Source organism: Mobula birostris, chromosome 14, assembly GCF_030028105.1.
Source record: "Mobula birostris isolate sMobBir1 chromosome 14, sMobBir1.hap1, whole genome shotgun sequence".
In the NCBI taxonomy this organism is placed as follows: domain Eukaryota; kingdom Metazoa; phylum Chordata; class Chondrichthyes; order Myliobatiformes; family Myliobatidae; genus Mobula; species Mobula birostris.
In genome coordinates, this window is record NC_092383.1 from 68,773,577 (window position 1) to 68,791,187 (window position 17,611).

General features: G+C 37.5%; 1 protein-coding gene across 3 annotated transcripts in view; it reads right to left on the reverse strand.

Annotated features, from left to right (window-relative positions):
- Positions 1-969: 969 nt before the first annotated feature.
- Positions 970-17,611, reverse strand: part of LOC140209958 (TBC1 domain family member 22B-like) — a 375,770-nt gene continuing 359,128 nt past the window's right edge. For all 3 annotated transcript variants that reach the window (XM_072278648.1, XM_072278647.1, XM_072278649.1), the window contains one exon: positions 970-4,489. In XM_072278648.1, coding sequence (XP_072134749.1) covers positions 4,361-4,489 — 129 coding nt within the window. In that variant the 3' untranslated portion in view covers positions 970-4,360. The remainder of the gene's footprint in view (positions 4,490-17,611) is intronic.

The window sequence follows — 17,611 nt, forward strand, 5'->3', positions numbered from 1 at the left end:
TCAAGATCGTGCTTCTGTACAACACTCGTTCGATCAACATCTTCTGGATAGATCATGAAACCATATATATTTCACTTCATTTATGTAATTTTACAATTGTTTTTCATCTTGAAAGTGATTCTGGAACTCCTGGAACCTGTGATTTTCAGTTTGGAGATTGTTTGGGTGCTTCAGCACTCTGCAGTCTCCCAGAGGATTCCAGGAGGCAGAGGCAGCGTGCGCAAACCTCATGCTGAGAAGGCTGCGGGAGGGGGCACGAGCCGATGTTCGACTCTATTTCACTGATTAAAGCAACAAGAGAGATTGAAACATCAAGGTAAATGTGGAAGGTGAGTGCCAGCTGCCTGCCTTTTGATTGCTGGTGGGATCATACTACTACCGAGAATGAGACTGCCTTTTTTTTAAATCACTGGGGGATCACTCTGCTCTGCTACCAGAGAGGGGAGACTGCCTTTTGATGTCCGGGATTCGCTCTGCAACTGGAGGGGAAGTGGCCTGCTGCTGTGTCCAGAGAATGTTACCCAGGTTTTCTGCATTTTGTATATCGACTTGGACTAGTCATTTTCTCCAATCTTATAGTTTTTTTATGTTCTGTGTTTTTCTCCCGATCTCTCTGTTTTTTTTTTGTGTGTGGTGGAGTGGGATTTGGGAGTTTATGTGCCCGTTCCGTTTTTGTCCATCTTTTTGCGCAGGAAGGTGTGATTTAGGGGCTGATGATCGTGCTGCCTTTCTTTTCTGTCTTGGTTTCATGGCTATCTGGAGAAGAAATTTAGAGTTGCATACTTTGACAATAAATGAACCTCTGAAATCCAAATCTGAAGAATCTGATCAATATGGGAAATAACAGTTCTATGGTTTTCCTGCTCAATTTCCAGTTCAGACCTATTAAAATAAGCAACACAGATTGTAGGCATACAATGGGCTGTAAAAATGAAATAAAACTCAAAGACCAATGACTAATGTGGAGCAGAATTTAATTTTTAAAGCCTTGTAATAACACTGTCTACAGAAGCATTAAAAAGAAACATGGTTTAAAAAATTTGGCATTTTTCAAAAACAGTAACATCCAAAGGACTTAGGTATTTATTTCCTCACTGCTGAAAAGAGTGTTCTTATTATATTATGTGGTTCTTCAAGTTTATGTTAAACAATTTAAATGAAACGTCTTGTATTGTTCCAAAACGGGACCATAACTGCTAATGCACAATGCACATAAGAAAAAAACATGTCATTTGGACCTATTGCACAATTGACAATAAATTGTGCCTTTTGTTAGCTCAGCATATTGAAACCCCACACAGTGAAAAGGTGAAAAGTCACAGTTATAATTCACTTACATCCAAAAGGTCTAAAGAAACTGTTGATAAACCATGCAACATCTTTCTGGTTTTGACGGTGCGGCTGTAAGCTTTTCAGTCATACACACAGTACTAATATTTACAATTCCAGATGTCAAATACAACTGTGGCAAAACACTACCACACCTGTACAATTCAGAAAATTAGTAAAGGTACATGAATTTGTATGTTCTTGGTGTTGTTTTTGCTCATACTTTCATGATGGAACTCATCTCTTCCTAAATGTTAAAAGATCGCTTACTACCTAATTCCTGACCAGAGTACCAAATTTACCCAACAACAGAGGAATCAGCATCATATATGATTGCAGTACTGATTGCTCAGCTCCCTTATTCGCAAGAGTGAAAACACCTGCAGTACTATAATTGTGTATACATTTGCCAGTTTTAAAGAGATTTAAATCTCAAACAAGAATAATTTTTTCCTAGCTATGATATCATTCAACTATCCCCAAATTTTAGTCATTTTTCTTTCAGGTTTAACTCTCCTCCTTATATTAGCAAATCATTTCTAAGATCAGTAGCAACAGGGAAGCCAGCCAAGAAGGCTGCTTTTGAGAGGAAAATAAAAACTATACACTGGGAATCAAAGAAATTAATTGTGCTTTGATCCATGTGCTTCACTTTAACCAGAATGTAATAATCTGTAAGCTAATATAAAAATGGAAGCAGAACCAGTTATCAGGAATACAAACATATTCATGAATTTACACATATACATAATAGCTCAGGAAATAATCTACACATTTCACTATTCCTTTTGAAAAAAAACAGGAAATTAAAGTAATCAAAAAGCAAAAAAAAACCTACAGATGGAAATCAAAGTAATATTTCAGATTCATGGCCATTCATCAGATCATATTGATGAAAAGGGCATCAAGCTGAAACATCAACACTCACTTTCCAAAGGTGCTGCCTGACCTGCTAAATATGTCCAGCATGTTCTGTTTATAATTACAAGTAAAACAATTTTTGCTTTAAATTCAATTAAAAAATTGACATTTGTTATATTATTGTTATTTTAATATTTCCAGAGTGACATATACACAAATACATCATAATTATGACAGAGTGGTTTTCAATAATTGTCCTTTAAATAAAGTAATAAAAACAAATAAAAAAGAAATTTGCAATTTTCACATTAATAGCTAAAAAATTTAAAATAAAATTACTTAAAATCTAATCAAGTATATTTGTGGCCTCCAAAACTATCATAATTTTTCTACTTTTTCTTTGTATTGACTTAATGTTTTTGAGGAATGACACCACAGAATGATGCAAGACATAACAGTAAGCAAATACTGTATTTTATAAACTGACCAAAAACAATCAAGGGAATAAACAGCATAAAGCTGACCCAGAATCTCGACTGTAAAAAGACTTATAGACTTGTAAATACTAGTTCAAGTTTCAAGCCTGATTCCCAATAATTTATCTGTAAGATGTTGCCCAACCTAACAGGCAAGAATTGCCTGATACAGATGGTGAGCATCCTGGCTATCAGAGTAATGATGCATCTGGCTTTATCTTGTGGGATGCAGCTCATATCAGTGGACTGTAAGCAGCAATGTCTCCTGAAAACAGGATCAGTAAGAAATGTTGTAGGTCATTTCAATCTTAGAATATTTTGAAATTTTGTTAGGGGGTCAAGGCTAATTTGTACGTCAATTCCATTTATCTATACCTATTTATGTCCTTACTCACAGTAACAGAAGTACATTATTCAATCCCTTGGCTTGTCTGCTACTCTGATATATTGTTCTAAATCTGAACTTCAATATCATTTACCTATCTTTTCTAAATTTTCCTTGTGAATAATTGAAAACAATCAGCAAACTGAGGGTGACATCAGCTTTTGTGGTTTGCATTAACAGTCCAGAACATTTCTGAGAACATTTTCTGTGAATAACACCATAAAATCCATCTCTCAAACCAGTAAGGGTGATCATAAATTAGTTAAAAAAGGCTAATTTCAGAGATTTCACTCCATGTTAGCCATCAACAGGAAAATCTGTTTCTCAGGTCTCATATATATTATATATATTTTTAAAAATATATATGTATATATATTTTAGATGCACAAAACATTTTAAGAACTCCAGAGCTCATGTTATTAGCAGTTCAAGAAGGAAATAAAAGATATGTTCAGAACCTTTCACAACCACCCTGTTCAAAGCAAAATAGAAATATTGCAATATTTCCTCAACTTTACATAAATAGAACAGGTCAAAAGGCACACAAATGAAAAGGATATACCTGAGAAACATATTTTAATCTTGAATGGCTTCAGTACATTTTGAAATCATTATTGGCAATAGAATTGTTTTATTTAATATATATCATTAGTGCTCATCATAAAGCAGATCTTTTAAAAAATTATAAAGATGTTTTTCCCCACATTCTACATTAAAAGGAAATATTTTGCTTATCAAAATGATAATTAGTAGAAATCAAAAGTATTTAAAATGATTTCACCTCATGGATACAGCTGAAACTGTACAAAAAATTAGTTGGTGAATTTAAAACAAAGTTTAAGAGAATTGTATATCTATACAATAATCACAATAAAAATATTGTGAATTAGATGCTGGCTGTGCTTAAGAATGAGTAAAATTTAACTAGTCTGCTTTATGCACACTAAGCCCAAATGTCGAAACTAATTTTCTAAACATAAACTCACAGTAGTTCAAATTAAGGACACATACATTATAATTATTAAATAGAAATACACTTTATAATGCCTTTTAAATCCTTTTCTATTAAGAACTATGTATAACCTAGTATCAAAGATTTAACAAGGCTTCATTAAGAGCACACCGAGGAAGATCTCAGTTTTGCCCAACTTAGTATATTACAATAATAGCTTAAGAAAAGCTTCAAGTAAATAGAAACTACTTTCACAGTAGTTGAAACTTTAGTTGTCTTAGTCAATAGAGCTTCTGTGCTATTGACCTGTAAGACTGCAGGGAGTTTTAACAACGTCTTAATGCTTCTGCTAACCACTTATCGTCTATAGTGATTAGGTGCATCTGCAAACATGTACTTAAGTCTGTAGGCTTCTGCTAGGAGTAAACCAACTTCTTCATTACCCCAATGGATTGTAGGTAGATTCTGCAACAACATTAGTAGACCCTTCAAATGAAGAACACAGATTTCAGCTTGGTATAGAAAAATCAAGACAAACACAAAGATTCCCTCGTTAAAACTAGTGATTCTAAACCCAGAAATGATTTTAAAAATGCATAACCAATAGCCTATTAAACTTGCCTTACAAAATAACTCAACATTTATGAAACACAGTTTGAAATTATTGATAAAATAGTAAGTATACTGGACTGTGATATTATCAAGCAATGCAAAAAATTTTATTTCAATCTGGGTGTCTACAAAAACTCGGAAGTAATTGCATATTATTTTCAATAAATAACAAAACTTAAAATAGAAGGATGGTAGAAGGAAAATCCAAAACTACCACTCAGAAGGCACTGCATAATAATGGTGATTATAAAGGAGATCGTGTGATTTACTTGTACACCACATTTGCCCACTATTGTAAGTGCTAGTCAAGGTACTTAGATATATGCTCATTACCATTTAACATCACCCCATTTTTAGATTATTTAAAAAATCCAGATGAAGAAGAGGTTGAGAGCTTGGAAAAGGGTCAGTAACACCATGAAGGATCCCATCCATCCTGCTCATGGACTGTTTGTCCTACTTCCATCAAGGAGTCGTCTATGTAGCATCCACGCCAGGACCACCAGACTCAAAATCAGTTACTATCCCCAAGCAGTAAGGCTGATCAACACCTCCACACACCAACTCACCCCTCCACACCCCCAACCACCACTACTTTTTCATTTCCTGTCAGAGTCCTCATTTGCATAGACATTCTTTTACCTCGCACTTTATGGACATACAATCAGTCTATGTATACAAGTTATCTTACATATTTATATTTTTTGTGTTTTTTATTATTGTGTTCTCGATCTTAGTGTGCTCTTTTGTGCTGCATCAGATCTGGAGCGCTAATTATTTTGCTCTCCTTTTCACTTGTGTACTGGAATTGACATTCAACAATCTTGAATATTACCTGGTACATGTCTGGGCAGCGATAGAAGAGCATTAAGGAGATAATATGAGACCTACTAAAGAAATAAAACAGAATGAACTGCAAAACAGTTAATAGAATGTGTAATTACATTGAAAGCTACATCCTTAAACATAAAAAAAATCTCAACTCTCTCAACTTAGATATTAAAATAATATGATCATAACCCTAATTTTCTTAACAGACAAATAACACCTAAACTACTCTGTATTTCCTAAAGAAACAATCTTACCTATTTTCAAATTAGGAATCACTTACTCATTATGGAAAACTATGGAAAATTAGTATGAGCAACTCACTGTACACAATCATGGTGAATTAGTGCCACCTAATTAGGATCAACAGCATTATTCAATTTACTAATTACTTAAGAGGCATATTTCAATATTGTAAATTAGAATTGGGATCTACTGAGGTGTTAAATACTTTATACTTTATTGTCGCCAAACAATTGATCACTAGAGCATACAATCATCACAGCGATATTTGATTCTGCTCTTCGTGCTCCCTGGAGTACAAATCGATAGTAAATATTAAAAATTTAAATTATAAATCATAAATAGAAAATAGAAAAGGGAAAGTAAGGTAGTGCAAAAAAAACCAAGAGGCAGGTCCAGATATTTGGAGTGTATGGCCCAGATCCGGGTCAGGATCCGTTCAGCAGTCTTATCACAGTTGGAAAGAAGCTGTTCCCAAATCTGGCCGTACGAGTCTTCAAGCTCCTGAGCCTTCTTCTGGAGGGAAGAGGGACGAAAAGTGTGTTGGCTGGGTGGGTCGTGTCCTTGATTATCCTGGCAGCACTGCTCCGACAGCGTGCGGTGTAAATTGAGTCCAAGGATGGAAGATGTGATGTGCTGGGCTGTGTTCACAATCTTCTGCAGCTTCTTCCGGTCTTGGACAGGACAACTTCCATACCAGGTTGTGATGCACCCGAGAAGAATGCTTTCTATGGTGTACCTAGGTTTATCAGGAATACATTATCTATTCAATTTATAACTTGCTGCTGAATTATGGGCCAAAAACCTCATATTATTAGAACTGTTTTCTTGTCAGATCCCAAGGACTTGCGTTATATGAGGTTGGTTAATCTCAAATCAAATTCTACAGGTTTTTAAAATCATGATTGCCTAGATTTTCTAGGTAATGGTGTATAACATACAATGTAGAGCTGACTGTACCAATTTTGCAATTCCAAAATTGCAAACTGGTAAACTTCAGACACCTAGATTGATCAGAAAGATCTGTTGCTCACTCATTGCAGTAGCTAGACCTCAGCATTTGTGTTTAGGTTAATGTGGAATGTTCTCCAAGCACTTTAGGATAGAACAATATGAGTGTTCACCTGAAAATATAAGAAATAAAATAATATTCTCACAGTTCATCCTCCAAATCTATCTGCACTCTTTCATCAAGTAGCTACATTCCCTATGTTACCTGTTATTCAACATGATTGGATTAGTTAAACGTGCACTATTTAAATTTTACTCATATTCATCAGGACTCAAGATATTTAGAATATCACAACCATTTGGTCCACCAAGTCACACAGCTTACTCCTGGTTTTGAACTCTTGGTCTTCAGCCTTGCAAAACTGCAGTTCTTCCAAGTGCTCAACTATGTTTCTCTTTAATATGATGAGGGATAATATGTCTCCATTTCAGGGAATGTGTTTCAGAATCCATTTAAACAATCTCCCTATATCTGTGTGAATTTTCTCCAGTGCTCAAATTTATCCTGTTTTCTCAAACTTGCAGGTTGGCAGGTTATTTGAACACTTTACATTGCCCTTATAAAGTTGAAAAACAGTAGAATCTGGGAGAAAATTGATGTCAATATGGCTGCTTGATGGTTGATATAGATTCTATAAGCCAAAGGACTAGTATCTATAACTCTATAACTAATTCGACACATCTCACTAATCTTTTCCAATCTACCTTGTTCCAGGAAAACAATCACTTGCTCCTCACGATGGAAGATTTTACAGGAATCATACTCCTGTACCAACCGACTTAAATCATGCCTATTTAATTCCTTTATGCTGTATTTTACACATTATTATATTGCTCTTTCTATTCAGTATACTTCAATTTGTTTACAGTTCTTAAATTTCCCCTCTAAATTCAAAATACCATTTGCATTAGCATGTTTATTTTGTGCCATGACATCCAATGTTATATCTTAAATTTAATTAGAAATTTAATATTTATCTTTGGAGTAACTTACTCAGCAGTTCCCACAATCCCAATTTAATTCTTGCAATTAGGATAGAAGGCTTCTCAACATTTTGCCAATTTCTAATTTATTCCACAGTCTTCCCCTGAATCACAAACCAATTAAGTTTAAACCATAATCTTTGACAGAAAGAAAGACTTGTATAGTAGTACTTTTCTCTCACATCATCTCAGAGTGCCATAGCTAATTACATACTTGTGAAGTGCCACACTAGACTGGCAAAGAGAAGCCAATTTGTGCACAACAAACAATATGAACATTATAAGAACATGATCACCTCTTTTGGTTATGATAGTTTATAGATATGAACACCAAGTATAGCTTTCACAAATTTTTGGGTGCTTGGTTTAACTAAGATGGAAAGATCAATAAGACTGACAATGGCAGCCACAGCATACTCACTTACGTTGGGAGCTTCAGAAATTGTTGTACTTAAGTCTGTCAATTGTAACTTTAATCTCTGGCCTTCTGACAATAGAGGTGCTAGTAACTCTGCCACTACACGCAATATGCCATGACAATTCAGACCACAAATAGAAAATAAATGCACATTTATGTTAGAATTGTTTTGGATTTCAGTCTTCTTAGATTTTATTAATGCAAACAAGATTATTAATCATGCTGAATAATTTTCCTGAATAAATTTCATCTGCTACTTAGAAGCAATTCTAATTTACAATTCAAGTAAAGATGGTCAACAAGATGGTCTTTTAGGGATTAATTTATACATATAGACTCAGAGGGGCCCAAATTTAATTTATGATATCTCTTTGGATACATACAACCTGCATTGAAGAGGAAAATTGGCCAGGATTCTATTCCTCTTCTTAAGCCCATCACCCCTACTGGTGCATAGGCTGCTGAGAGCAGCTCACCAGAGTTCTCTACCCTGGGTCAGTCTTTCAAGTTGCCCCTATGTGTAGCCCACCTTCGAAGATCCTTCCTCTCTCAGGGATGAGGTCTCTAAAGCTTCTGTTGGGGGTTCTGTAGCTCTAGGTTTTTACGGCATGGGGCTGCCAGTCTCAAGTCTAACCCTCCTCTTGTCACATTCAGGCTTTGGACCATCCATGTTCCATAACCTATCAAAATTCATTATGTCCATTTGGAAATGTATGCGTGTTTATGGCAAATTAGAACTGGCTGTCATGGACAATTGTGCCAAAATTAAATGCAGGATCATATCTGAAGACATCATTTTTACTTTAACCACTATATAAATTTTTGAACGTCGCACCCATCATCCTTAACATTCGACTCTACTCCAGAAGAAGTCAGTGCGGCAGTTCTTGAAATTATCAATCCAATTTAACAGTTTAGAAATAAAAACAATTAACCAATGAGACACTCAACATAATAAAACTGCAATAAAATATGAGCTGAGGAAAACAGTTATATTTTAGGGCTCAGAACTACAAGACACTTTGGTGGATATGTAAAATTATTCAGCTCTAAACCCTTTGTTCACATAAACAAGTGTTACAACCAAGGATTTTGATCAATTTAACAGGGAATTTTACTTGTGAATCACATGGTCCCCCCCCCTCAAAAAACAGGGAAAATTGTAAAGCATAAAAAAACTAAAAATTCAAAAACTGAGATGTCAGCAGTTCAAAAGTATTCATCTCCTTTTGCTAAGGGCTTAGTTGAACCACCTCTCAGAGGTATTACAGCCAGTAGTCTTTTTTAGATAAGTTTCTATTAACTTTGCACAACATGATGAAGCAAAATTTGCCCAATCCTTCTTGCAAAATTGCTCAAGCTGTGCCAGGTTGGTTGGGAGCGGCAGAAAACAGCAACCTTGTGGTCTTGCCAGAGATGATTGATTAGGCTAAGTCAGGCCTCTGACTGGGCCACTCAAGGACATCAATTGTTTTCATGTGAAGCCACTCCATGGTTACTCTGGGAGTGTGCTTTGGGTTGCTGTCCTGCTGAAAGACGAACTTACTCCCAAGTTTAAGCTTTCTATTTTGAGGCTAGCAGGATCTCTCTGTATTTAGCTGCATTCACCTTCCCATTAATTCTGACCAGATTTCCAGTCCCTTCAGCTGAAAAGCATCCCCATGGGATGATGCTACCTCTTCCATACTTTACAGGAGGGAAAGTGTTACCTGACCGATGCATAATATTAGATTTATGCCACACATACTGCTTAGTTGAGGCTAAACGTTCCACTTTAGTCTCATCCGCCCACAATACCTTCTTCCACATCTTTACAGTATCTTCTAAGTGACACTTTACAAATGCTTTGCGTGCAAGGATATGCTTTTTTTTTCAGCTAGGACTTCTCCTTTGCTACTCTTAAATATTCTCCATAAGTATTCTTTTTGTGCAAGGCCTTAAGAGTCTGTGAAGCCATGAACTTCATTCAGCTAGCACTTCTCCTTTGCTACTCTTAAATAGTCTCCATAAATATTCTTTATGTGCAAGGCCTTAAGAGTCTGTGAAGCCATGAACTTCATCTCCAGTTGCAGCAATTGACTTCTGCAGCTCACTCAGAGTGTCTGTTGGCATCACAATAGGCTCTCTTACAAGTGCCATTCTTTTCTGGTGACTAAGTTTAGAGGGGTGACCTGACCTTGGCAGTATGGTTGTGGTTTTATATTTTTTCCACAGTAGACTGTGCTGATCTCTAAGGTATGTTTAGTGTCTTTGAGATGGTTTGTATTCTTCCCTAGATTTGTGACTTATTATCAATTCCGTCTTGTCTTGAATGCTCGTTCGTCTTCATTTTGGTTTGTTCGCTTGAAAATCTACCGTACTGTCGGACCTTACAGGGAGAGGGGTATTTATTTTTATGAATTCATTGAAAACAGGTGATCCTCCAATTTTCTACATCAACAAATTGGATGAATTGGTAAGGTAATACAAATATTGCACCTGAGGAAAGCTAGCATAGTAATGACAAACGGGATGAATACTTTTTCTGTTTCAGTTTTGGTTTTAAATATTCAGTAATTGTTAAAGGGTTTTGGATTTTTTTCTTTTGATTTGACGCAATGCACAATGTTTTATACATTAGATTAAAAATACTACTTCAACATTTTAATTTAGGAAATTCAGTAAATTATGAAAATAGTTGTGGGGGCTGAATACTTTTTCAAGGCACCATATGCTGGATTCTGTAAGAAACAAAATAAATAAAGCACGATGTTATTCTTTCATAGCAATATTAAATCTAAAAAGTGAACAAAATGGCAAAGGAAACTGCAGATTTAAGATTATCAAAGGTGATCCTCATATGTCATTTTATTTTACTGTTTATTACAATCACTAACAATTTAGATTCTTGATTGGTCAGGGCATGAAGGAATACAGGGAAAAGGCAGGAGATTGGGGCTGAGAGGAAAATTGGATCAGCCATGATGACACAGTAGAGCAGACTTGATGGGCCAAATGGTCTAATTCTGCTCCAATATCTTATGGTCTAATTCAATCTTTAAAATATTGGCATAAGCTAATTCTGAAACTGAATTCATGGAAAGGTTATGTTTCAAAACATCAGTTGCCAATTACATTCTTAGTAGTAGTGTGATTTTATCCAAGAGACCATTTTATGTACAATACTGGTTTATTTTAAAGCAAAGCAAAATATTGTTACCGTTTAAATGCATATATTTTGCTACTTATGGGTCAGCACACATTTCTTCAAGTGATCTCACTGTATAGTCATAAAAGGATAACCTTATTAATGTACCCAAATCTCTTGCTATGTATACCAACATATCATTTGCCTTTTTAACTTCCAGCTGTTCTTCCTTTCTTTCTCCTAACTTCCCTTCTACGTTCCTACTGAAGTGGATAACTTCACATTCATCCCTGTTTCACTGAATCTGTCAAATTTTTCCAATTCTTCAATCTGAGTTGCCTTGAAGCTTCTTTGCATCCACTTCATGATTGACAACATCACACAGTTCACTATTATCAGAAAACTTGTATTTTACTCCATCATTGATAGATAACTGAGGCCCATGCACTGATATGTTTGATACCGCACTAGTTACTGTTTGCTTCTGGAAAAAGACCATAAGACATAGGAGCCATTTGGTCCATTGTGTCTGCTCCACCATTTCATCATGGCTGATCCATTTCCCTCTCAACCCCATTCTTCTGCTTTCTCTCCAAAAACACCCATTTAGTTCTCCTCTGTTTCCCATCTATCAACCAATTTTCAATTCATGCCAATACATAATCCCCAATATTTTACATTTTCCTCAGTTAATTCTCATGTGGGATTTTATCAAAGCCATTTTGAAAGTCTAAGAATACTATATCCACTGCTTCACCTTTGATTTATTCCACAGGTTGAATTGTCCAACATTTTTATACATTTATCAAACACAATTTCCCTTCAGAAATCTGTTGATCGTTTCCAAGCATCCTGTTATCTTACTGCTTATAATAGCTGCTTGATTTTCCTGTCTATTGATACTTGGCTAACTATTCTGCAATTCCTGTTTTCTCTCTCCCATTTTTGTTGAAGTAGTGGAGTTACATTCAACACCCTGCAGGAGTGTTTCTTTCTTGATTATGAGGGCAGACAGATAAATTGAGCACAGAGCTGCCACTGGCACTGATGTGCTTCCAGTGGTGGGCATGATGGTTTTGTGATCAAGTTGTTGGACTACTTCATGACCCTTACTATCAATTGGAAGGTGAATTCAATGATACCTGCAGAAGTTAAATAATCTGGAACCACAATAACGACAACCTTAAAGCTACTGGATTGCCATAAAACCTATCTGGTTCTCTTCTATTTCTTACAGAAATAAATCTTACAGGCTTATACACACTGGCTTAACTGTGACTCCAAACCAACAAACATGTAACTGACTCTGCTCTGAAATAGTTCAACAGTTACAAAGGATTGGTGAATTTAAACAGAATTGCTTGAATAAATTGCACTCTGTAAAGACCTTGGCACTGATATTAGATAAAGCAACTCCTGGTCAAAATGAAGTTGTAATATTCTCCTCACAGCTTAATTTTGGAGAGGCATGGCTTAGATCAGGGGTCCCCAACCTTTTTTGCAGTGCAGACCGGTTTCATGTTGACAATATTCTTGCGGACCGGCGGATTGGGGGGGGGGGGGGCGGGATGGTTGCCAACGGACAAGAGTAGCAGTCAAATATGTAAACAACAGGAATTCTGCAGATGCTGGAAATTCAAGCAACACACATCAAAGTTGCTGGTGAACGCAGCAGGCCAGGCAGCATCTCTAGGAAGAGGTGCAGTCGACGTTTCAGGCCGAGACCCTTCGTTAGGACTAACTGAAGGAAGAGCGAGTAAGAGACAAATACTTTATGTTTACCCAGAGTAAGACTACAATGACCATGAAGCCTTGCGCAGGCACCAGTGTGCATGCGTTATCTGCGCATGCGCGCACGTGCCGTTTATTTTTCTACAAATCGTTTTTGGCGATTCTGTTCGGAGGGGGGTGTTAATCACGACCGGAATATCGGTGATAAGTGGCTAATACACTCAATTTCGTTTCTAAAAGGCTTTAGCTAACGAATTTAATATTAAACACGCAGCGCATTTCCCTCGCATGAATATAGTGATAAGTCAATTATCAGGGGAGGACAGGGGAGCTTGAAGTAAGCGTTGAACAAACTTCCCGTAGAAGTGTCAGAAGCAGGTCCGATATTATCATTTAAAGAAAAATTGAATAGGTATATGGACAGGAGAGTAATGGAGGGTTATGGGCTGAGTGCAGGTCGGTGGGAAGAGGTGAGAGTAGCGTTCGGCACGGACTAGAAGGGCAGAGATGACCTGTTTCCGTGCTGTAATTGTTATATGGTTATATAAGTCAATAGCATCATAACATTTTAAGTAACATTTGGATATTAAACACAGTGCATATTTTCCCCGTATGAACTTATAAAATCATTGCAAAGCACCAATATCGCTGAATCAGTGGGAGCCCTGGGCTTGCTTTCCTGCAACAAGACGGTCCTATCGAGGGGTGATGGGGGACAGCGATACTCAAACAGGGTTCCTTATGTCCAGTCTAATCCGCAATTTAGTTTTCCTTACATTCATCGCAGAGATATGTTGGAAATGGAAGCAACGTTTTCGGTGCTTCCGTGGCTATCTCAGGATATTGAGCCTTGACTTTGATCCAGAATGCCGGCCGAGATGTTATGTCAAACAAACTTTTCAGCCCACTGTTACTTGCAAGCTCGAGGAGTTGATCTCCTTCCCGCGCTGAAATGGATGACGCATGGGTAATGGCTCAACAGTGCGTGACAGGGAATGAGGAAAGGTGCAGCTGACTCATATCGCCAAATCATATCGTTTCCTCGCGGCCCGGTAGCGCATGCTCTACGGCCCGGTGGTTGGGGACCGCTGGCTTAGATGAGCCAAACATTAGTCTGACTTTGCAATACTCCACAATGCAACTTTGTAGCATATGTTGCCTTGCCTTGCCAGTAGAACAAGCCCACAAGGGACTGAAGGATAGCTTTAAAACTGTCAAAATATAGGTGTCTCAAGTCCGCAGTGCAGTATCCAAACCTAGGAAGTCTCAACATATTTGGTCAAACATAGGCAAGAAACTTGCTACTGACTCTCACTTGTCCCATTCTGTCAGTTAATGGATCAAAACAACACTTACTATTACCTCTGGGTAACAAGGATTATAGAATGCATTTTGTGTGGGAATGCTGCAACGCTGCACTTTTAAGTCCAATTTGGTAATTTTTTCCTTGACGAAGCTGACAGTCTAGAATGGGTACCAGAATGGGCTTGCAAAAAGTGTTGAGAGAACATGGATAGATCTTGCCTTTACAGTATTGACAGGAACAGTACAAATCTTGAAAAGTCATCTCTTCAAGATGCAAGTAGACACCATCATTGTCTAACACAATGGATTCTTAACAGAAATGACAGCTCAGAACTGTGTATAGATGAGACAGTCTGGGACATCAGAACCAGAAATGTATTCCCCATAACATCTAATCTCTTGAGTTAGCATATTGATCACTCCTTCATTTCCATTAGTCAAGGGATCACTTCTGATCCTACAGGGACTGTAGAAGGCGTGACAGCAACAGGTCTAGCTAAAATCTGCAGTACAGAACTGTTTGCCATATAGCAAAGTGTCATAAAGGAAGGAAATACTGGCTTTGGAGGCAATGCAGAGGAGGTTCACCAGGTTGACTCCAGGGATGAAGGGGTTAACCTATGACGAGAGATTGAGTCACCTGGGACTATACTCTCTGGAGTTCAGAAGAGTGAAAGGGGATCTTATAGAAACATACAAAATTTTAAAAAGGGATAGATAAGTTAGAAGTAGGGAAGTTGTTTCCATTGGTAGGTGAGACTAGAACTAGGGGACATTGCCTCAAGATTCAGGGGAGAAGATTTAGGACGGCGATGAGGAGAAACTGTTTTTCCCAGAGAGTGGTGAATCTGTGGAATTCTCTGCCCAGGGAAGCAGTTGAGGCTTCCTCACTAAATATATTTAAGAAGCAGTTAGATAGGTTTTTACATAGTAAGGGAATTAAGGGGTTATGGGGAAAAGGCAGGTAGATGGAGCTGAGTTTACGGAAAGATCAGCCATGATCTTATTGAATGGCGGGTCAGGCTTGATGGGCCGGATGGCCTACTCCTGCTCCTATTTCTTATGTTCTTATAAAACAGACATGGCTAAGCAACCATACAATCAACAGATTAAAGTTCAGTAGCCCTAAAATATCATTCGTCAAAGCCATTGTGCAAGTATCAGCAAGTGCAATGAAAAGGTGTACTAATTCATACAGAGGACAACTTCAGCATTGAGATCTATATATTAGATTTTGTTTCTATACATGCAAAACACTCCCAGATGTATCCACTACCAAATTACCAAAACTTTGAACTTGGTACATCTATAATACAAGTGAGCAATGTGTTTAAGCCTACGACCTCAAAGTTCAAAATAAATGATGCACAGCCAGGACTTAAGAGGGGAAAAAAAATGAAGTTGAAGAATTTGTAGTCATTTTCAGCCTGAACTGCTGAGTGGACTCAAAGTCCTTACCAAAGAAGCCAGTCTTTAGCTAACTATTCACTCCATTCAATATAGCCGAGTGCTTGCCACAATAAAAGCTATAAAACCTGACAACATCTTAGCTGTGGTGGCGGTAACTGTTCCTGAACCTGGTGGTGTGAGAATTAAGGCTTCAGTGCCCTCTGTCCGATCATAGTGGTGAGAAAAGGACATGGCCTGGATGGTGATGATGGCTGTTCCTTTCTTGTTGCAGCACTGAACAGAGCAACAGGAAATTTATCAAACACTTTCCAGGTTACCAGCAACAAGAACAGGTATGGGAGACCAATAGCCTTTAATTTAAGTGCATGCATTTAAAACTAAGAGATAATCTTGTTTGATTTCTAACTTACTGCTGCTTTAATTCTTCTGTGCGAAAAGTGATAAGCATCCCACCTTACCACTAATGAGGATGGATTTCAGATGTGACAAGTACGTCCCAAGCTTGCATAAATTTGAGCACTGGGCCTGTTTGGTTTTATGAGAGTTAACTGCCAATACCTAGTTATGTACAAAAATCTCCTGGAGTGAGGTGCAGTTCTCCCAGACTCTGTTGGCGGTAACCTCGAAAATGTTTACTTGATAAATTTCCTGCTGCAATGGCGCTCCTTGCCATCACTGGCTGTAGAGTCAATTAACACTCAGACCTATCTAGAATTAAACCATGAGGTAGAGGAATAAAATGTAGGTTGAGTTCACAGGTTACAGAGACAGCTAGGAAAAACAGGTAAGCAGAGATAGTGTACATGAGACAAAAATAAATATCAGGAACGGAATGAAGATAATCTATTTACTTGTGTGAATAAAACAGAAAATCCTGGAGATACTAAGCAGGGCAGGCAACCTCTGTGGAGGGAGGTAGTATATCAGATCGTTGCCCTATCATATCAGATCATATGAACACATCAGAAAGACAAAGAAAAACAAGTTTGAAATTGTAAAGGAAGAATAGAAAGAATAAAGGGGAAAAATTATCAAATTGTAAGATCCAGATTAAATTACAAAAGGGAACAGTGGTGTCAGGGAAGAGTGTTGTTTGTAAGACAAGGGACAGAAGAGAGGTCCAGAGGAGTAAATGGTATTTATAGATTCAGTATCTGCAATGACTGAATAGGCTCAGTTGAGATATCTGAGTGCTGTTACATGAGCTTTCATTGAAATTCTGTACAAAATTGAAGGCCGGGGACAGAGAGATGAGGGTTGAGGTGAAGAGGAAAAATATTTTAACAAGCAACTGGTTGTACTTCAGTCTAATCAGAGATGTTCTACAAAGCAGTTGCTCTCTCCGGTGAAGAGAAGACTGCAAAAGAATGAGATAGGAAGCGGAGGCAGGCAACAAAGAGAATGGCTATCCAAAGTGATGGTGCCAGGCGTCACGGGTTCTGATTTGCCATCTTCAAGCAGAATCTAAGACTAAAGCAAGGATGTGGTTGGAGCATGACAAAATGGCATTGATTGTGAAGTCGTGAAGATAAGTAGTCAAACTTTTACTTTCAGTCGGATATCAAGGTGCCCTTGTTATTTCTACCAGTTATATACGAGGTATTTGTGAATTACTGTATTGCTATTCTTGAGGATGGGAATGGTTGCCAAAATAACTCAGTCATCAGTGCAATACAAACAAGTAACTGAGAAAAATAAGTTCCCATCACTGGCTTTTATTCTGCTAAATCCCATTCTCTCCACCTACCCGCAGCTTGTGAATGGTTTTTTGGTTTTTTTGAACGTTGTGAATGATCCAAAACTATGACGAAAAGTCCTTTGCAGAAGGGGTCCAAGTTTCCGTAAAGAGTGTGTAAAATTCGTTGCATCTAAATTCCATTCATCAACTCTCTGGGAGCAATTCCAACCAGGATTTGGAGCCCAGTGAAAAAAAAAAGAA